Source organism: Psammomys obesus, unplaced genomic scaffold (genome assembly GCF_907164565.1).
Source record: "Psammomys obesus unplaced genomic scaffold, mPsaObe1.curated_primary_1811, whole genome shotgun sequence".
NCBI lineage: Eukaryota > Metazoa > Chordata > Mammalia > Rodentia > Muridae > Psammomys > Psammomys obesus.
Window position 1 is genome coordinate 3933146 of NW_026593947.1, and position 22209 is coordinate 3955354.

The 22209-nt window shown below is 53.8% G+C and overlaps 1 protein-coding gene and 1 pseudogene across 1 annotated transcript in view; one reads left to right on the forward strand and one right to left on the reverse strand.

Moving 5' to 3' along the window:
* The first annotated feature begins 48 nt into the window (after positions 1-48).
* Pgbd5 (piggyBac transposable element derived 5) overlaps positions 49-22209 on the forward strand; it is a 56219-nt gene continuing 34058 nt past the window's right edge. The window contains exon 1 of the mRNA XM_055617597.1: positions 49-392. Within this exon, the coding sequence (XP_055473572.1) occupies positions 65-392 (328 nt within the window). The 5' untranslated portion in view covers positions 49-64. The remainder of the gene's footprint in view (positions 393-22209) is intronic.
* LOC129684408 (complement component 1 Q subcomponent-binding protein, mitochondrial-like) lies at positions 8805-9627 on the reverse strand (annotated as a pseudogene).

Consider the following 22209-nt stretch of genomic DNA (forward strand, 5'->3'; position numbering starts at 1 on the left):
GGGGCCCGGCGCGTGCGGCTGGGAGGCGCTGTGGGGGGCGGGCGCGCGGGCGGCGGCCGGGGCCATGGCCGAGGGCGGCGGGGGCGCGCGGAGGAAGGCCCCGGCGCTGCTGGAGGCGGCCCGGGCGCGCTACGAGAGCCTGCACATCTCGGACGACGTGTTCGGCGAGTCGGGCCCGGACAGCGGCGGGAACCCCTTCTACAGCACCTCGGCGGCCTCGCGCTCCTCCTCGGCCGCCTCCTCGGACGACGAGCGTGAGCGCCCCGCGCCCCCGGGGGCCGCCCCGCCGCCCCACGCCGCGGACCCCCTGGAGCCGGACGAGGCGGAGGCCGGTGGGGGCTGGAGCGCCGTGCTGCGGGATCGCCCGCCCCCGCGCTTCGAGGACACCGGCGGTGAGCATCGCCCGGGGACGCGGGGGTTCAGGGGCGCAGGGTGCGGCCTGAAGGCGAGTTCCGGACCCTCCCGCCCGCGCCCGTGTGTTTCTGGAAGCAGACGGTGACTTAGGCAGAGACGGTCCTGTTGCCTAGGGGGTGGTCCCAGGCTCCTCGTGGGTGGGGCCCGCGCCAGCCCCTGCCAGGGGCTTTCGCCTCCGACCGTGTCACACCTGTGGGGTCAGGTGAAGTGGCCTTCCTGTGGAGGGTGTCCAGACGCCTGGCACTGCTGAGCCGAGGCAGGGAGGGTCAAGGCCGAGGCCGGCGTCAGCTGAAGCGCAGTGAGAGCCCGGTGCCAGGCCACCCCAGCATCTTCACTGAGCTCCGTTTTCCTGAGAAACTTCCCGTGGTGCCAGTCATGCTCGCTGAGCACCGGGAGGGGCGGGGGGTGATTGCGCGGCGCCAGGGCAAGTGCTCTGAGTCCGCGTTACTTTCAGCGTGTGTAGCCCAGACCTAGGTTGTCTGGAGAAGGTGACTGGAGTTGAGCGCAGCGACTGCCACTCCGGGCCCTCAGGCTGCTGCTGGCTCGCTTCTGCAGAGTCGAATTTTAAAACGCCGCTCTGCAGCAGCTCAGCCCTTTGCTTTGACCCCAGCGCTTCCCGGCAGGCGGGTGTTCCTGGCACACAACCAGTGCAGATGGGTACCAGGGAGTGCCCTTTGCAGGATCCCACCACCACCACACACTTTGGGCTGTGTATGCTTAGCGACACTCGAGAACGCAGGCCCCAGGGACTGGGTCTGGAAACTTTGCCGCAGGGAGCTGGAGATGGGAAACGTTGGCCGGGCCCTGGAGGGAGTGGCATGCAGCCTTGCCAGGCTGTGTCCTGCATGGGCAAAGTTGCAGCTGGATGGTAGTTTTACCGTCACGCTTCAGGGTTCTGAGTGGGTCTGTTTTTAAAGCATTTGGCTGTGGTTAACGTGCTTCAATCGCCCTTCTGCACCGTCCTACATTTCCCAGTGTGCCGATAAGGGCCTCCTGCCCTGGACAGCTGTTTTCCACATTGGCTCTTGGGACTGTACCAGCCCAGTGCCCTGGCGTGGCAGTCTTTCTGCTGTGAGCCTGTGTGATGCCGTGTTGATCTTGCAGCACTTAAGATGGAAGTCTGCAGAGCAGAACTCAGCAAAGCTCGTAGGTCTCAGGCCAAAGCAGGCTGGGGTAGGCTGAGTTTAACAGTGATGGAGGTTCGGCCGTTGAGAAGGGCAAACACCCCAAAAGGACTTTTAGACAGTAGTTTACTTCTTAGTAACCTGTATGTCAAGATGTCCCCAGCACGAAGACCAGGATTACCCGGCACTAGCATTAGGTTCAAATCTGTCTTCCTGCCAGGGCCGCCGAGTTCCCACCTGTACCTGAGAGCCACTGTAAGGTGCCTTGGCAAAGGCATTGGTGGCTGTGTGCTGGTATTCATGGCCAGTGCTGTTCTGCTCCATGCGTGATCTTCTCTTTTAAATTTAGGTCTAACTTAGAATTTCCTCTTCAGGGAACCATCTCCCTGAGGGAAACACAGGGAAAGGATAGAGGTACAGAGCTGATAGCCTCTTGAGCACGAGGGGTGTGATTTATCAGAGCTTAAAATAGATTCCGACTTCCAGGTGGTCAGAAAAGATCCTGGAGCCCGGGGTGTGGACGGAGATGGATGTGTTTATCAGGAGTCCGGCTGCGGCAGCACTCAGCTGAGAGTCTCAGCCTGCCAAGCTACCCACCCACGGCACCGGGCTCTCGAGAACGCAACCTGCTTCTCGTTCCTTCTGTGCCGCCCCGATTCTTAACAGATATACGGGGGGGGGCGTGTTTTGATCTGTTTTCAGGGTTCCTAACAGATCGTTTGCACTCGCTGTGTCTGCTGTGGTCTAGTGAGGACTGCACAGAGCTCGAGGTTGCTATGGAACTTGCAGGCTTGCTCCACCGTAAGCAGCCGTGTCTGTGCACGAATCTGAGCGTGCAGGAAGGCCTGCAGGGCAGTTCCCTTGCTGTCACTGGTTGAGCTGGGAGAATTTCTTCTCTTGGGGAGAATGCACCTGCTTGTTCCCTTGACTCCTTTGATGACCTGGAGACCTTTGCTGAGTCTTTGGGCAGGAAAGAGCTGCATATTGGGTTCCACTCTGTGCTGAGTTTCTGTCAGAGCAGTTCTGTGGCTCCATGGAGAAAGTGCACATGCTAGAGAGACGCTGGTGCTGAGAAGAGGAGGGCCGGAGAGAGAGCGTGGTTACTGGTGAGAATCCGGGCCCTCCAGGCTGTTCAGAGCTTCCCAGCCTCATCCCTATTCTCCATGGCTTCAGCTTGTGGGATGGAGCATGCGTAGCGAGGCCCAGCCAGCAACGGCAGGGGAATGGCCCCCTTGCTTCTCTCAGGCTCTGCTCTGAGGTATGGGTCCCCTTGGGAAGACTTACTTATAAACACTGGCAGGCTGGTTGGCACGTGTTAACCCTTGTGTGGACAGTCTTGCTGGGAACTGAAATGCTTTCTGGGAGCAAACAGTCCAGACTTGGAGCTGAAGCCCTAAAATAGCCCAGCAAGCTGTCAGCCTCACTTGCCTTCCCACAGTGCGAATCACCAGCAGCATGCCACGCTCTCCTGGGAGCAGTGTGGAACTCAGGCAGGCTGTGCTTCAGGCCTCTGACCTTCAGGTTTCCTCCACCAAGCAGGCCTGCGATCACCTCTTGAGGCAGAGGAGCAGGGAGTACCGCCGTCTCGGGTCTCCTGTTCCAGCTTTGCTGGGTCTCTGTGGTGACCGGCTGGGACTCCAGTAGAGCCTGACCTTGGGAAGATGAGAAGCATTCGGGGTTGGAAGTTAACATCACTGAATTTTTATCCTTAGAGTTTACTGCTGGATTATTATCGTGTTTTTGTATGTGTATATTTATTTGAGACGGGGCTTCTCTGTGTAGCCCTGGCTGTCCTGGACTCACTTGTAGACCAGGCTGGCCTCATGCTCACAGAGATCCGCCTGCCTCTGCCTCCCGAGTGCTGGGACTAAAAGTGTGCACCCCCACACCTAGTTTACTGCTGGTTTACTAATGTCGTTCATCTTTAACTCTTACAATAATTGTCTTATATATATACTCCTTGAGAGTTTCATGCATGCTTGGAATGCATTTTGATCATATTTACATCCTCTTTCATCCTTCAACACTTCTCAGTCTCTCTCTTCTCTCATCTGCCTCCCAACTTTGTGTTCTTGTTCTCTCTCGCTTCTCATTACCCTCTGAGTCTAATTTATGTTGCGCATCTCTGCAGGGGTGTGGGGCTGTCCACTGGAGCATGGTCAGCCCAGCAGAGACCACATCCCTAAAGAACACTGACTCTTTCCTAGCAGGTACCAACTGTAGATGGCTCCTTAGCTAGGGGTGGGGCCGCTGTGCCCGACCCCCATACATGCTGGCATGTAGCCCGGCTTGACCTTGGTCTCCTGAATCCCTGAGTGTGGTGGTCCTGTCATACCCACAAGACACTGCACCTCCCCAGTCCTCCCCAACCTGGCTCTTACATCTTCCTGTCCCCCTCTTCCGAATATTTCCTGAGCCTTTCTGTCAGAGGTGTGACATAAATGTCCTGTTTATGGCTGAGCACTCCACAGACATCCTTTGAACTCTAACCAGTTGTGAATCTTGCAAATACCATCTAGTGAAGCCTTTTCAACTCATAAGTAAGAGAAAAAAAAAGTTTCTTTTTAAGGCCAGAGTTAAGTGGGTCTGTGACCCCCGAGGTGGCCCTCCTGTGGAGCCGGGAAGCAGCGCCTTCTGTCTTGGGCCTATGCCAGGCCCAGGCCGTGTGGCAGCAGGAGGAGCCTGGGACTGGGGAGCCGCAGTGCAATCTCGGGCACGGCCGCCTAACAGCTGAGCAGTGCTGCTGGCTTCCTGGAAGCTCTGTGTCCCGAGGCTGCCCTGGGGGATCCTGGAGGTCCCAGGTAGCTCTCACCAGTAATTGCACATCTGTGCGTTGTCACACCCATGCTCACACGGGCTCTGTGGCGGAGAAGTATGGTTCCCGCAGATGAAGAGGCTCTGAGCTTCCTCCTTGTGGGGGCAGGTGGAGAGCCCTGGCCAGGTGGATGCCATCCGCCAGCCATGCCTGACAGCTCGGGGCCGGCAAGTCCACAGGCATCTCGTCACCAGAACTTCTGTCAGCTCTCGGCCGTCCCGGGCTGATGTTCACGTTAGTACATAGACTTGCCTTTCAAGGTGGGCGTGGGTGGGATTACTATTCTGTGAATCTTAACACAGGAGTGAACTGTTAGACCAACCCTAGGCAGGGTGGAGCAGGAAGAGCACAGTGCGGCCTTTCAGGAGGCGGGACTTCCTACGCCAGGGGGCGTGGCTACGGGTCTGCAGGACCTGCATAAGAGCCCCTCTCTCAGCTCTAGAGGGCCTACTCACCTTCATTTCTAAACTCTGTGATTGTATGTTTTTTAGGCTTATTTATTTATGCATTTTATGTGCATGGGGACTCTGCACGTGCATCTGCACACCAGAACACATTGTCAGACAGTCGTGAGCCGCCATGTGGGTGCTGGAAACAGAACTCGGGACCTTTAGAAAAGCAGCTGGCGAGTGCTCTGAACCGCTGCGCCAGCCTCTCTCTGGCCCCTCTGTGTTTTTCTTAACAGCGTAATAAACACCTCCATTTTAGAAAATAAAAATGTATTAAAATACATTAGTTCCACAATTTTCTATTATCCAGAGAAAACCAACTGTGATGCCAAATATTTAAGTCCTGTATATTATAAGAGCTCATCGTGGTGGATGAGCTGACTCTTAATTGCAGTAATGATTTGTGGACATTTCTCATTGAAATTTAAGATTGTAAAGTTTTAATGGCTCTGTAACACTCTGCTGGCCCCTCTGGTCAGCCTTGAGCCTGTGGCCTTAAACAATTGTTCCCGTATGTGCGTGTGTCCGAGGCGTGGGGCCCGTGTGACAGGTTGTGCATGAGGAGATCAGAAGACAGTTTTGTGAGCCCTTCTTTCCTCCTCAGTACGGGTCATGGGGTGGGCCTTAGGTCTTCCGGCTTGCACAGCCAGCACCCATATCTGCTGAGCCATCTTACCGACCCCTGTTGCTTTTTTATAATTTTGCAATTACACCAACACTGTGGTGCCTGTTCTGGAAGCTTAGTTGGTGGGCACGTCCTTGAATTGACCCTTAATTTGAAACCAGCATAGGAGCATCAAGGGGAAGGATTTTTGTATAGTTGTAGAGTTTTTGGTGCCTGTTGTGAAAGAATCTTCTAGAAGCATGCCTGCTTGTACTTTTGCTGACAGAGAGTGTGCTGGCACGTCCAGGAGAAGTTTTGGTCACATTACGGACACCTGCTTGTGGTTTTAGAGTGCCCACTGCTGGAGCCTGAGGTGAGACAGGGCGTCACGGCAGAGCTGGTGGTGGAGTAAAGCACTTTGCCTCCTCAGCAGCTGGGGCACAGGGGACAGAGATGGAGGAGCAGGGCACAAGCCACCTCCCTCAATGGCATGCCTCCAGGGACCTTCCTCCAGCCAGGCTCCTTCTGGAGTTCACCCCTCCTTCCTGCTGCTGGTGAATGGGGGTGAATGGGGGTGCTTGCCTTTTGGGGGGCACTGTTGTAGTTCCATCCTGCTGCAGTAATAAAACCCTGACCTAGAGGCACTTGGGGAAGGAAAGCACTTATTTCATCTCACGCTTTCAAGTTCTAATCTGTCACCCAGGGAGGACAGGGAAGAAGGAGAGGCTCACGGGTGGCCTGCTCCAGGCAGTTCCTCAGCAGAAGCTCCCTCCCCGGGGACTTGAGGGCGTGTCAGGCTGACAGGGACCACTAACCAAGACAGATGCTCAGCTCAGAAGGGATTAACATCTTCCCTTCAGGAGGGCAGAGCAGCTGCTGAGTTTGGGGATGTGCCTAGCGTTGTGGAGAGTCAGTGAAGTATGTGTGGGGAGTGTAGCAGACACGGCTACATGTGTCACCCACCCCCAGCACACCGACTTTCTACATGGCGCATTCACACACCCACGCAGACACGAGGGAAGGACACCTCAACACCTTGCAGATCTCTCCTGCTCGGATTCCGAAGAGCTGGCGTTGTGAACGGCCTCATGTGGGTGCGGGGAACTGAACTCTGCCCCTTCGGACGAGCAGCAAGTGCTCTTACCCCCTGAGCCACCTCTCTATCTGCCTTCCTGTGTGTGTGGATCCATATTCCTCCTCTTCTCTTGGGCACACGTACCCGAGAGTGGGTCGCTGGGCATAGCTTAGTCTGTTGAGACTTTAGATCATTCTTGAGGGTGGGCATGAAGGGGCATGTCTGTCGGGTGTGTTTCTGACTCTGCCGTGTGTATCCTGGGGGACAGGATGACTGCATCGGAGGACGGATGCTGTAGTAGGCAGTGACGGTTCCCGTGTACTCTCTGTTGGCGGGCAGTGAGACACGCCAGGTGTTAGTTCACAAGCACACTGACTGAGCCTCTGGGATAAAAAGATGAGTAAGTTCAGTCTCCTGAGACCTGGGAGGAGCAGGGAGCATGACAGATGGAGAGAAAGAGGTGTGTGGTGATCACGGGAACAAGATTTACACAGGATTCCAGAGCATGGTGCAAGAACAAGTGAAAATTAGTCGGGATGAGAACTATCTCAAGAGAGATGGCTCCAGGGGATCTCACACTCAGAAGAGTGTGGGCCTCTGTGGGCACTGCGTGCACCTGGGGGTACTTACACATGCAGACAAAGCACACATAAAAGCATACATAAAAATAAATATTTTTTAAAAGAGAAAGAGAAGCCCAAGGTGGTGGCGCACGCCTTTGATCCCAGCACCTGGGAGGCAGAGGCCAGGTGGACCTCTGAGTTCAAGGCCAGCCTGGTCTGCAGAGTGAGTTCCAGGACGGTCAGGGCTACACAGGGAAATCTGTCTTGAAAAAAAGGGGGGGAGTTATGGGGGGAGAGGGGATTCGGTCTTGCTATGAGTAACCTCCTTCAACAATACTGAGCGTCCTGTGTGAATGGGCTCTGGGTTTCCTGAGAACGCTTTGAAACTCGGAGCTGTGCTGTCTCAGGTAACCTGGAGGAGCTGAACTCTGACCTAACCTTGAGGTGCGCAGGACCTCCCTCACTGGGGGCGGGGGTCCTGAAGGTTTGTGGGAGTGAGAGCTTAGAGAGGGAGCCTTTCAGGAAGGCGGGTAGGGACAGGCAGTGTGGTAGGGTGGTCGCAGACTGGTGGCAGCGGGCTCTCTAAGAGGGACTCTGCCTTGCTGGGTAGCTGTGGTGCGCTGTGCTGGCCACTGGCTTGGTGCCGTGCTGGGCTCCTTCTCTGCTTCCCGTAGAATGTGTTTCTCCTTTGGAGACAAGGTCTTACTCAGTACCCCAGGCTGATGTGGACCTTGGCGTGTAGCCCGAACTGGACTTTCTGTCTCCAGTGTGACCTATACTACCACGCCTGAATGTGATATCATTAAAAATAAAGTTTTAGATTTTGGGGCATTTTGAATAGGTGCTCAATTCATACTACGTGTTTGTAGGAAGTTGAGGGGCGTTTCAGTTGTAACTACATTTTGGAATAATAGCCCAAACTGTAATTCCTCATGTGAACGTAGTCTTTGTTCTTCCTGGGTGTGCACCCCAAGGGTGGAGCTGTGGGCTCCTACATTTCAGGGTCTCCCTTACCATGTTCCTGTGTGGCTGCACCGTGTCCCCGTCTCGGAGGCAGTGTGTGACCTGCTGGGGTTTTCTTTTTGTCCCCTCCACTTGCTCTAGCCTACGGGTTTGATTTTAGTCAGTCTACTGAGGGCAGAGCGGGTCTAAGATTGTTCAGATTTGGGCTACTCCAGTGGCTTATGGAGTTGAGCTTTTGTCCTAATGTTTATTGTCTTTGGGGGTGTGTGTGTGTTTGCATGTTCGAGTGTATTCCAGTCCATGTGCCTGTTTGTGCGGATGCATGTGGAGCCCGAGGTCGACCTTGGGTGTGTATTTCTTGGTTCTCACCACTGGTGTTTGTGGTATGTTTAGAGGATTGATTACATTACCTGGCTCTCACTGGCTAGGCTGGCTGGCCGGCCTTCTGTGCTCCGCCCCTCCTCCGCTCCGCCCCTTCTCTGCTCTGCCCCTTCTCCGCTCCGCCCCTCCTGTGCTGGGACTGTAAGCACATACCACCACACCTGGCCGGGTTTTTTTTGTTTTTGTTTTTTATTTTTCTTGGCGATAAAATCAATTTTATTGTCTATCACAATGTTATACAAAAATCTACAAATCACAGATTTGTACAGGAAAAAAAACAAATAAATAGTAAATGGAAGCCTAACAGCAATAAAATGTTAAAGTTGCTTTTTTCCTCCCATGATATCAGGATGACAGCCATTTGAAAGCACAATTCTGATGTCTAGGTAGCTTTGCTCGCTGGCCAAGCTCGCCATTTAAATTAAGGCCCTCAGTCCCTGACAGTTCTGCCGGCTCCTGACAGAGCTTTTGAGGTCCTCCAGAAAGGTGATGTATTCTTGGTGCTCTGGGGCTGTACTGAGCTCCATCAACTCATTGGCAAAGGTGCTCTCCAGCCCTCGGTCAGCAAGAAAATCCATGAGGTGGTCATACAAGGCCCAGGCCAGGGAATCTGTGTTGAGTGTATCGTTAGTGTCCCTCCATTCAGAGTCACCAACGGACTGAAAGCTAACTCCCTTCATAGAGAAAACATCACCCTCGGCCTCTTCTTCTCTGGTCTCATCCTCAGGATAGTGACAATCCCGTATGAGGGTCTTCTTGCCATCACTCTTTGTAACTTCAACCACAAAATTGGGAGTTCATGTTAGTTCCAGCTCCTGCTCCTCAGCCTTCTGCCTATGTGGGGGTCCTCCTCACCATCAGACATTGGAGAGATGCTGTTGTTGATGTTGAAGGTGACAGTGATCTTTTCTCAGCAACTTTTCGCAATAGTTTAGCCTCTGTCCCATTCACTTCCAGCTCCCAAACTCCAGACATCTTGGGAAGGGACTTATGTTTCTGGATTTTCTTTTCTTCCTTAATTTCATCCGTCAAGAACTCAACAAAGGCTTTGTCTCCCTCAGTGTGCAGAGAGCCACAGCCACACGGGCAGGGCACCGGGGGCTGCAGGAGGCTGGAGCGCCGAGCAGACCAAAGGGCCGGAGGCATGGCCTGCAGCAGCTGCCGAAGCAGTGGGCCTGGGGTGCAGGGTTCGGGGCGCGGGGCATGCAGCGCAACAGCGCAGCATCGAGAGGCACACATGTGCGGACAGAAGGACGACTGGGCCAGGACCAGCATAAGTGCTGGGACCGTAAGCATGCACTACCACACCTGGCCATTTTTTCCTGGGGTTTCGGGGATTGAACTTAGGTCCGCATGCTTGCCTGGCAAGCACTTTCTCGACTGAACCACCTCCCCAGCCAGCCCCCGTTGGCGAGTCTAATCCTTATTTGTCTTGTGGTTGAATTGTAAGAGCTATTTGTGTATTCTGGGTACCTGTTTCCTAGTTGTTAACTGAGTTTCCACTCTCCTTACAAGCAGAACACCTGTGCATCCTGCTGATGCCCCCCACCCCCCGTTTTGTCGTTGGGCTCTTGACATCCTAGCTAGGAGATGGTAACAAGTCAGGCTCACTGCATGGTGGCCCTGTGTTTTCTCCTCTAAGCTCCTCTTGCCTTCCTGTGGCTCTGGTAAATGCCCTGACAAAAGCAACTTAAGGATGGTCTATTTGGGGCACAGTTCAAGGGTGCAGTCTGAGCAGCTGTCACATGGCCTCCATAGGCATATCCCTCGCCGGGCAAGCCCAGAACCTGGGCTGACATCAGTATAAGACATCACAGAGCTGCATCCTTAAATCTCTTATGTTTGTGCTCTTGACATCCTGAATTATGCTCAGAATGATGTGGGGTACCTGCTTTGCTCTTTTGCTTGTGGATATTCACTTTTGTAGCACTATTATTTTGGAGAGACTGTTCTTTATTGAATTGTTTTGGCACCCTTGTCAAATATCAGTTGGCAGCTATTTAGAGTGACTCTCTCTCTCTCCCTCCCTCTGTCTCAGAGAGTGGACCCAGGTCTTGGCATGAGGCACACCTGCCATCCTTGATCTAGTTCCTACTTTCCATCTTAACTCTATTTATGTCTCTTTTTTTTTTTCTCGTACCTTATAACAAAATGTCCATTTGGTGACTCCCCAACTATTTCAGACTGGGAGGGTGCGATTCAGTCGTAGAATCTGCCTACCATGCGCAAGGCTCAGCTTTGATCTCCAGCGCTGGGCACGGGAAGAGAGTAAGACCCTGCCTCAGGAGCTTTGAACTTCCTCTCATAGTTTCGGGGGTTATGACTTGTGATCTTTTCATGTCACACATTCATAGTGTGATCACAGATACTCACACACACACAAAATAGACCAAACACACATTTTGCCCAAATGGCTAAATGTTTGCTTGAGTCACTACTGAAGCCGACTGCAGAATGAACTTCTAAGATAAAAAGAATCCCTTCTGAAGTGTTGTTTAAAAGCGTGTACGTTAAGATCTGTGAGTGGAGTGTTGAAAGGATCAATGGCTCAGCTCAGGGGTATTGTTTTTCACCCTTCAGAGGCTGGATCTCACCTGCAGCTGCTCCACTGGGAGGGAGCTCGTGAAAAGAGAGAGATGCTCCTTTCTGTGGGGTTCGGGGAGGTCCCCTCATCTGGGGTGTGCGTCCCTTCCTCCGCCGGCTGCTCTGTGGGTTTGAGTGTGTCTGACATGAAGGTTTGCTCTTTGGGATAATCCATTCACCAAAGCTGGGGGTGTTCTTTGGGCATTTGTAGGAGGAAGTTCCGGAGGGTGCGGTGGCTTTGGGGTTTTTCATTCGTGTTTCTGCACGCAGTTGCTGTCCCTGGGATCGCTTGGAAAAGCCAGGGCTGTGGCAGTGGCCCGACGTGCTTTCCTTTCAAGCTAACAAAATCACTGGTTTTGTGTCTTCCTGCGGAAATAAGCGGCGGGCAGCCAGGAGCGGACCGCCTGCCCTCCCAGGGCTGACTCTTGTTCCCAGGGTGCCCTGGGGGCAATGAAGCAGGAACAAGACTGGTGGCCTCCTTAGTCATGCAGGCTGTTGACCACAGAGGCCTGTGTGCCGGCGTGTCCAAGTGTCTGCTGCTCAGGGACAGACAAAAAGTGCACACTAACTTGGGGGAATTTTTCTTTCAGTTCCACATTTTCCAAGAAGAATGTCATAACTGTGACTCACAGAGCAGAGCCCAGCGGCCTCTGTCTCCCGCTAGACAAACATGGTGGCCTGGCTCTGGTGCACAGGTCAGCTCTCGTGTGGGGTGGGGTTTTAGTCTCTAGAAATTACAAGAACTTATTCCCACACACACCCCTTTTTTTGACAAGGGCTCAGTGTGTGGTGTAGGCTGGCCTTGAACTCATGTCTCCTGCCTCAGCTGGTCTCATAGACGTGAATCATAGGAAAATGACTTCATTCGGCATTCTGATAGGATTTGCCTAAGTTCCATGAAGACAGTTTTTCTCTAAAACTTTTGTTTTTGTTTTTTCATACTTTGTGTATCCTTTTTAGGTATAGACTAAGCATTTGCCATGAATGATGCAATAAAGTGTTAGATTTTTGACCTGTTCCTGAATTTTCAACTTCTCTTTTTCTGCTTTTAACACCTACTCACTAGATGAATTCCCAAATAGGACGTTTCTTTGAAATAGTTACATCCCAAATGAAATGGCTCTAAAATTACATTAAATTCTTAAGGGCTATTAAGTTCAGTATTGTGTGTTTTAATATATAAAACATTTCTACGAAGATTATTATACAGTCTAAGTTGTTTTTCTGCCTTGTATGATGTCAACTCTGAAAGAATATTCTTTAACAAAGTGTGTGTGAGAGAGTGTGGTGTGTGTGTTTCTTTCAAGCTTGCCCCTCGGATAAATGTTCTCTATAAGGTTTATTTACGTTCTGGGGATGGAGAGATGGCTCAGCAGTCAGGAGCACTTCCGCTCTCCCAGAGGATCGGGGATGGATTCGTGCAGCCACGTGATGGCTCAGATCTGTAACTCCCGTTCTAGGGGCTCTGACCCCCTCTTCTGGCCTCCCAGGGCGTCAGGCACGCTCACAGTTCACGGTCCAAATACCCATACACACTCGACGTTTTAAAAAGTCACCTGGGCAGCACACTTGTACTTGTTCTAATTGTGCTGACTATTTTCCTGGCACAGAAAGCTTTTTACGTTTCTGTTGTGTGGGTGTGAAGTGGGGACAGATCTAGAAGCTGCTGAGCTCTTATGTCTGTTCTGAATTTGACAGTAACACAAATCTTTAATTATTGAAAAACTCCCCCTTGCAAGTTTTAAAATTTGTCTAAAAAATGTATTCCACTTAAAGCCAGGCGATAGCAATACAAACGTCTAATCCCAGCACTTGGGAGGCAGGCAGATCTCTGAGTTCGAGGCCAGCCTGGTCCACAGTGCAAGTCCAGGACAGCCAGGGCTACACAGAGAAACCGTGTCTCAAAAAACAACAACAAAAACCTCTTCCTCATATTTATGATATGTGTTGGGGGGCAGGGAGAGGTGAGAGCACAGCTACAGGGGTCAGCTCTCTCCTTCAGGTTCCGGGGACCGAACACGGGATGTGAAGCTTGGCAGCAAGCACCGTTTCCATCTTGCCAGAGTGTCTCCATTCTCACAGAACCCCAGAATGTCCGTGTGTACGTTCTCGAGGTCAGTTCAATATGAAGAAACGCAGGGACGTCTTCAGCTTGAGCCATGTCTACGTTGCTCGACTGTGTGTGGAAGTGAGCAGCCAGGTATAGTAGGAAGTCTGAGGCATGCTGCGAGGCTTCGTGATTACGTCACACTGATCCCCCTGTCCATAGGCTCCTGCCCAAGCCGAGTCTTGGCTCCTTGCTGTCAGCTTCCTCCTGGTTTATCGGGGGTTCTCAGGCTTCTGCAGTTGAGACCCACGCACCTGGATTGTACATACTCCAAAGTGCATTTCCTACCCTGAGTGAGAGCTGTGGATTTGGGGGAGCACCTCGGCTCCCTGGTGTGCGGTCCAGTCCTCATCACCCTCCCAGAGCTGTCCGGGCACAGGTGTGGCCAGTCCAGATCCATGTCCTTTCAGGTTTGAGTTCACCCTACCAGAGAGGTGGCCTGGACTTTCTTTCATCTTAGGTCCACAAACGTTGCCTGGGTCTTCCCTTGTCTTTGTTTGAGCTTGTGCCTTTGTTGCTCCTCCTTGGCTATCCTTTCACCCCTGCACCCAGAATGAAGCCTGAGGGCTCTGGCCATACCTTTCGTCCTGCTTTCCCTTCACCCCTGCTTGGCCTTTTTTTAGTCTGATCTCTCAACTCAGTCACTCAGCAATGTGACCATGTTTGCCAGAAGAGCTGGTTAGTGGGGAACTCAGGAGTCACTGTGCTGTCTCTTTCGTGGACACCCCCCCCCCATGTATCCTTTGAGGCTGTGATTAGTTTAATTAAAATTCAAGCTCCACCTGTACCCTCCAGCCGCTCACTCGTCCTGGGCATGTGGCCTGTTTCTTCTGAGCAGGCTTCCTCCCTCTTAAAAGGTGGAGTGCGCACTTCCTGCTAGGATCCAGGTCCGGGAAGCAACTGGCACCCTCCTCCCATGAGACTTTGCTTCTGGCAGCAGCTTTGGTAGCAGCTTTGCCGTTAGGGTCCTGGCAGGTAGGGAGCCCTGCCAACTCCCATACCTGCCTGGAGTCTGCACACCTCTGAAAGGTGGCAGCACCCTGACATCCAGTGTGGCAGAAAGGTGGGTGAAGGCTCTCTGGCCAGCACAAGCCTGGCAAGCATGGCTCCAGCAGGCCCTGCCCTTCCCCCTCATTCCCTCTGCCTTGCTGAAAACCGGTCCATTACATCCTCAAAGCTAGCCACTGAGCTCTGGTCCTTTATTTGGCCTCCTCCTCCTCCTGAGGCTGGCTACCAACGTCCAGCTATCAAAGTGTTGAAGCCCAGCAATCAAAAGCCCCTTTGGTTCACCTAATTAGCACGCCCAATTGCATCACCGCACCCGAGCCCATTCTAACACAGACCTCCCCCTTTTTCTTAAAACTTACACCTGCAAGGTCAGTGGCCGCTTTCTGCCCGAGTCAGAAGCAGCCACTTTAACTCGTCTTCCTCGATTAATAAAGGAGCTCGCTGTGAAAACAGGAGTTTGTGTGTACCTAATCTGGGGTCCAGGAGGACCCCACTGTGAAGGAGCTTCTTTGGTGGGTACCACTGTGTTGACTACAGACACCCTCTATGTTTCTTTTAAAAAAGATACTGAGTGTGTCTGCACACACGTGTGTGTTGTAGATGTGCACACACTTTGGCATGGGTGTGAGGTCAGAGGTTAACTTGTGGGAGTTGGGCTTCCCCCCACACACACTGGGTTCTAGGGACGGAACTGAGGTCATAGGTCATCCATTTGGGCAGAAAGCACCTTTGCCTGCTGAGCCATCTCAACGGCCCCTGCTCTGGGTGTGATCACAGACACAGCATGATGCTTTACAGCTGGTAGGTATCCCTGATTGGGTCTCAGTGTACAGCAGAGTGTGTCAGCCACACTCTCCAGGGAGCTGTGGGCATTATGGTGTAAGAGCGCTGGGCCTGGCGTGCCCAGAAGCAGCTGGCTCCTTCCTCCACTCTCCTGTACCCGTGTTGTGTGTGGAAGCATGCGAGGGTCTCAGCTCTACACACATTCCATCTCAAGTACTGACCCTGACTCCCCGGACATACTCGTGAATGGAATGGGGCTTGGGTGAGGCGGTGCTCTGCAGTGGGACCACAGCCAGCAGGAAGCATGACAGATTGACGGCAGCATGTCAGGGAAGAAGTGTTGACAGAGAAGCAGTGGGTGGGATTCAGGGCCTGGGAAGTGACCACAACAGGGGTACAGAGTTAAACATAGCCGGCCGGCCGCCCTGAGAAGACAGCACGCAGAGGTGAGGGGCTGAGCCCCTGCCGGAAGTGCCCACACAGGCAGGCAAGGTCCTTCATGAGGCCTGGGGTACAAGGCGACTGGCAGGAAGGCACCAGGAGAGATGAGGGGCAAGGGGGGGAAGGAGGGGCACAAAAGACAGGGGTCAGGAGGTTAAGGAACGGAGGGTTTGAGGGGATCTTGCAGGACATGGCCTGCACCGTGAGGTGTGGAGTCACTGCTGTCCGTTAGCAAAGGACATGGGGCCTGGCATGGGTTTGAAGAAATTCGCCAAGTTGAGATGGTACCTCAGGGCTTGTGTGATTGGACGCCTCTTAGATGGTGAGGGTAGGCATGTCTGTTTCTGGGTGTGTTTTGAGTTCCGGTGCCTTGATGGGTTGAGGATTTGACCTCGAGAACTGAGAAAAGAAAGGCTCTCCAGCTCTGTGGGCAAAGACACACTACCATCTCGGCCAGATTTGGGCTTAGCAGAGGGTAAGGAGGCCATGGGCAGCATCTTCTGGAGCCTTTGATCACCTGGCCCTTCACTTGACGTGCGACTTGCTGTGGAGAGTGTTGATTGTGGCTGCCTGAGAGCCAGAAGCTGGGCATGTCTGGCCCATGATGGCCGGGCACACAGGTCTAGGGGAGTGTGCTGTCACTGAGTAGGCGTGCCCTTTATCGGTGACTTTTCTTACTGTAGTGACGAGTGCTGATAAAGGCAGCTTAGGGAAAGGAGGGCTTGGTTCAGCTCATGTTTTGAAGGTATGGTCGCCCTCGTGGCAGGGATATGCTGGCAGCAGGAGTATGTAGAGTCCCGTGGTCCTCTGCAGTCAGGAAATAGAGAGCACTAGTGTCCAGCTGGCCTTCTCCTTTCTGTACAGTCCAGGAGCCCCACCCGCAGAACCCGGTGCCCACATGACAGCATTAACCCAGTCTAGAAAAACTCCCTGCCAGACATGCCCGGAGGGTAAGGCTGCTTATCACCAAACCCAACAAGCTGAGTCCAGCCCTGGAACCCACTTGGTGTGGACACAAAGAAAGGAATAGATGTAAAAGGCTCTTTAACAACTGTCTTCCGGGGTGATTTAGAGCTTGTCCATTTGCCGGTATCACGGGCTCCACGAGAACACCAGAAGAAGCTGGGACAGGTTGAGAGCTCGTGTAGAGTCTGAGCAGGACTAGAGAACCTCACCTCAGTACTTCTGATCTCACATAAGCAGCCTGCTAGTGTAATGGGGCAGACTTACACAGGAGAACATACACCGCTGATCAGATCTTTGAATTAACCGGGGTCCTGTGCACTTCCATCTGCTGTACCTGGTCCCTCTCCCTGGCAAGTTCCTGTTCATGACACACACCACCCTCACTACCTGTTGGGTTGCTAAGTAACAGGACTTGGCTCCGAAAGGGCCTTTTGAGTTTCATGGCTTCCGCTGGGCTCCTGGGTCAGCTTTTCCCCCATTGACTGAGCTGCACATCAGAGCGTGGGAGTGCTCCCCACTCCCGGCCGCCCAGCGCTGGTTCCTTCTGCATGGGCGAGCTGTTTGCCAGAATCCTGCTGGCTCTGACAGTGCAGGCCACGAAGGTGGGGGTGGGGCTGAACTGTATCCCCCCCTCCCCAAATTCATGCATTGGAATCTTAATTCCCACTGCCTCAGAGCAGGGCTTTATTTTGAGACAGAGTCTGGAGAGACGTGGTGACGTGTAAGTGGAGCTGTTACACTGGGCCCTGGTCTGATGTGACTGGTATCCTTGAAAGAAGAGGGGGTTAGGGCGCACGCGCGCACGCGCACACACACACACACACACACACACACACACACACACACACACACACAGGGGTAAGCTTGTGCGGCCCCAGAGAGAAGGTGGTCTACAGGTCAAGGGCTGAGGCCTCAGGAGGAGCCTGGCCTTGTACTTCTAGTCCAGGCCTGGCAGGGGGTGGGGGTCCTTCTGTGTGAGCTCCCTCCTCTGGGGGACTTCGTGCCAGCCAACTGATGTACCATCCGGTGAGAGTAGGTAAGAGGTCACAGGAGGTTTGCAGATGGTTGCCTGACTCCAGGGTTCAGAAGAGGTGTTCTCCAGGGCGTAGGCCCTAGCCATGGCCCTCAGTGCCACAGTGCTGGAACAAGAGGTGCCAGTGCAGACCTGTGGGTGATCTGACGCTGCTGGCCTGCTGCTCTCCTGGGGCACAGCTCCTGAACAGGTTTTGCACGCTTGTGCGTGTGTGTGTGTGTGTGTATGTGTGTCCCTGTGTATGTGCACGCCACCCAGATTGACCCTGCAGTTGCATGGTCACAGCCTTGGGTGTGAAACCTCCCCTGAGGGCAAAGGTTGGGTCACACGAGGAAACTGTCACCCTGCTCAGAAGCCATCAACAGTCCGTATGTTTTCCATAGGGGGCCCGAGGGAGAGTGTGCAGTCTGAGGTCACAGCCCTCACTGAATCTGCATGTGTGTCATCTGTGGGCTCCTGGCGGGGGGTGGGGGAGGAGAATACCCTGGAGCGGTCCTTATGGTGGTGACATCTTTGGGTAATTAAAGTATCGCTTTTATGTCATTGTTCTCAGGAATCAACTTGACAAATATTCTTAATTCCCTGGTGCCTGGATTAGCAAGCCATGTAAAGATGTGTCTGTCTTTATAGAAACGTCCCCTCAGATTCAGAAACAGGATTCAGAAGCCCGTTTAGCCGGAGCGGACAGCGAGGAGGCCGGTTCTGGTTTCCAGGTCATTGATGACTCACTCTGGTTAGAGCTGCTGTGGGCTTTGCTCCACTTGCCGTGTCAGGGACCTGGGCTGAGCGACTCCGCTGAGGAGGTTGGGTGCCCCTTGATGGACAGGGGACTTGCTGGGGGCCTTCCCTTCCAGGCCTCAAGCTCGGGTCACTGGAGGGCAGTTGAAGGCTCGGAGTGAGTGTGCAGGCGTGTGCTCACACAGGCTTGGGTGTGGCCATGCAGGTGTGTGTTTACATAGGCATGTGCTTGCACATGTGTGTGTTGGTGCTGTCGTGCCCTGCAGCTGTGTTCCTGAAGCTCTGCCCTCAGCTGTGCCAGCGTGCTCCCGGGCCTCCTGGGAGGCTCAGGTGTGGCCTAGCTCTGAGGAGGCCCTCGGGTGTGTGAAGGTGCACAGAACCGGGCTTGTAGGGTGTCAAAACATTAGGGCCCATTTTACTCGGCTGGTGACAACAGGCTTGTGACACTCTCGAGTGTGACCCCACGCATTGTGGATGGACTGTCTCCTTCCGTGTTTTACGCAGGGCTCTGAGAGGGAGTGACGTGTCTGAGCTCTCGGTCAGCCTGTGGCCGTAGGTTTGGGGTGGAGTCCTTTCCTGTGGGCGCTGAGTGGTGGGGGTGACACCAGGCGGCCTGCTCCTGTGGTCAGTGTGAAGGTGCCTTCCATGCCTGAGTGTGGAATGGCTCTGACCAAGGAAACAGAAAGGTGGAAAGCTTGTTTTGTGAGGGGCATTTGATGAGGAGGGGCTGTGAGCAAGACAGGCAGGTTTCTGCAAGGTTCTCAGCCCAGAGCAGGGTAGGAGGGAGGCGAAGGCCCAGAGACCCACAGGCCCTAGGCAGCCTGTAGAATCTTTCTTCCTGGTGGGCTATTGCTGCAGCACCTGTGACAGATCGGAGCTGGGTTGTTGCCTGGGACAGAAGTGTGCTCCAGGGGGAACGGACCCTCTCCTGCCCCTTGGGAACTCTGCTTCTTGAAGGTCTGTGGTGGAAGATCTCAGATGGGTTTCCCACATGTCTCCTTACATCCTCCATCCCCTCCCAGGCGTGTACCAAAACCTACCCGCCTTTCTCTACTCAGCTGCTCATCTCCGGCTGTTGCAGGCACTTGCCTGGTGGGTCGTGAGGGCACTGCCTCTTTCTTCGTCCTCCTTCCTGCCTACAGTGCTGTTCCCTGTAGCTCTGTATTGCATCCTTGACCCCGCAGGCTTTGTTTGGCATGCCCCTGCATCAACCTCCAAGCTTCAGCGGGAGCTGGGGCAGGGGCAGGAGCTGGTAAGAGCCACTGCACTAAGAGACCCTGTGGGCTTCCTCTGAGCGTGGGGATGGGTGGGAGACGGGGCTACGAAGCCACGGTTTTGGACATAGGAAATATAGACAGTTTTCTGGCCAAGGATGTGTTTCCCTGGAGCTCAGGACAGAGCCATATGAACAGATGCAAGGGTGGGCCAGAGCCACAGTGCCAAGCTACCTCCCAAGTCCTGCAAGCAGGCGCAAGGACGCAAGCAGTGACGCTCTTTGTCACTGGCTTCAGCGGCGAAAAGAGCCACCTGCAGCTGGCCTTTGAAGCTTTTGTGACTGAGGGTTGGATGGTGGACTGCCTTATAAACTGACATTGGGGCTTTTCCGAGCCGTTGCTCCTACCTAGCGGGGTGTAGGGAGGGAAGCGAGGTCAGAGACAGGCCTCAGGCCTCTTGGAGGCTTTTCAGTCGCACACAGGTCCCCTCATGACCTGATGCCGGTTCCCTCCATGCCCAGCACAGCCCAGGTGTGGGGTGGGCTCCCCAGGGATCAGTATCTTACAGCTCAGAGGGGCCTGAAAATGGGGGAGCAGGAATCAAAGAAGTTGGGTTTCCATTTGCATACGTTGTTGCTTTGCAACAAGGCTTTGCAACGCAGAAAGCCTTGAGCCAGCCTTCCCCTGTGAGAGAGTCATGTCATCTGCTCCTTTCCAGCCTCCTCTGTCTGTGAAATGCCTGACAGCGTGTGTGCCTGGCTCCCTGCACAGGGCGAGGGCGGCTGAGTGTTCTCACTGCCGCTGAGCACGGATGGAAGTCGCTGGTGAGGACTCAGTCGGAGCATGTCAGGGAGGAGAGCATCGTGAGCATGTGTCGAGAAGCCTCTTGTGTTCATTTCTGTCAGAAATGACATGGGTGTGGTTCATCTCTGGAAACAGTGCATTCTCCTAGTTGGACCTAAGTACCACAGCTATGGAATGTGTGTGTGACTGGTGCTGTTCTCTGTGCCCCTGGGGTCCTGAATTAAAAACGGGTGTTGGAAAGGTGTCTGGCATCACACTTCTCACGAACAGCAGCGCTGGTTGAGGCGTACTGCTGTGTGCAGTGCACCCTGGGACAGTCCCTGTCCACGCAGACTCCATCACAGCCTTGTGGGTGAGGAAGAAGCAAATTCATGTTTTCTCTGGGACAAAATGAGGGGGAAATAGGAAAATTGCTAGAGTGTGGATCCGTGAGCAATTTCTGCCTCCTTCCCAAGTGCTTCAGTGACTAAACAAGAGTGAGTCAGGGCCCCCCCTGCACCTGCGCTTTGAGCTGCTGTAGTTTCCAGGAGTTTGCTGTCTGCCGTGATGCTCAAGCACACAGTCTTTGGCTGTGTCCTACGCCTTCCTGATAACTTCAGCCTGGGCACAGTGGCTAGTCAGAAACGAGGGGACCAGCTGGCAAGCAGCCCATACCCCTCTAGAGTGGGCCCTTGAGGGTGCTTCGGGTAAGTGAGCACCTTCAGCAGTGGGATGGATCAGTCAGGCCGTCACTCACTCACTCAGTTCTTAAGACACGGTCTCGTGTAACCCAGGCTGTCCTCAAACTTACTGTATAGCCAAGGATAGCCTTGAACTTCTGGTCCTGCTGCCTCCACTTCCCAAATGCTCGGGTTTTATGTGTGCACCACCATACCCAGCTTCTGCTGCAGATGCTCTGGCAGCTGAGCTACATCCTCAGCCCAGTGCCATGGTTCTGAGCGCTGGGTACAAGCCCAGCAGCGAGGTGTGGGTGAGTCCAAGAACATGGCTCTGGTGACCTCGACGTCACACCTATGTTCCAGGTTAGAGGCCCAGCTATGGACTTTAGTTCTCCCTTTCCCTCCCCCTCTCCCCCCTCTTCTATCTTTCTATATATCTTCCTTCGTTCCCCTCCCTCCCTTCTCTCTTTCCTCTCTCTCAGATTTATTTATCCCACGTGTGACTGCTTTGCCGCCATGTATGTCTGTACACCAAATACGTGCTTATGTGCTTGGTGCCCACAGAGGTCAGGAGAGGTGTTGGTTCCCCCGGGACTGTAGTTACACACATTTGTGAGCTGCCACGTGGGTGCTGGGAACTGAACCCGGATTCTCTGTAAGAGCCACAAGTGCTCTTGGCCAGTTCCCGCCCTCACTTTGGGTGACCTGCCACTTTCTTGGGCACTGATGCTCAGCTGTACCTACCCCTGTTTCAATGTAGGCTCTGAGGGTTGACACAGAGGCGTGTCTGTACAGCAAGCTCCTCCCTAGCCCGGCTTCCTCTTTCCTTAGAGGACGGGCAAGGGCCACTCCTTTCCCTTTGTAGGCACGCCCACTTTGAGCAGGATAGTGTCCTAAATCATTGCAAGTGGGTTGCGTTTTTCCGTGTCCCGGGTCACAGGCGAATTCTAAACACTGAGTTGAGTTGTTCTCGACTTGGTCCGCATCCAGGAAAAGTAACCTATAAGGAAGAAAGGGTCCCTCTGGCTCACAGCTTCCATTCATGGTCGGCTGGCCCCGTTGCTTTGGGCCTGTGCTGAGGAAGAGCATCATGGGGGTGAGTGTGGTGGACAAAGACACTCACCTCATAGCAGCCAGGGAGCAGAGAGACCGGGGGCAGGAACCCCAGTTCCCCTTCAGGGGCACACCTGCCAGAAATAGACCTTGCACTGGGCCCCACATCCTGGCGGCAGTTACCGTCCCGTGAGCACCCAGCCTTACACGCCAGCCTTTGTGAGACCATAGTGTCTTAAGGCCGAATTTTGTATATCGCAGCTAAGCATACCTCAAATGGCCTTCCAGTCCTTGTGTTTAAATATTCCTTTTGCAGAACTTGCACATTTCCATGGGTCCTTCTAAAACTCCAGCTTCTGGGCTCTGTGCCCCATGCCTGGGGGATGAGCAGCCTGCCTCCCCTGCAGGCATCCCGGAGACTGTGGGTGTCGG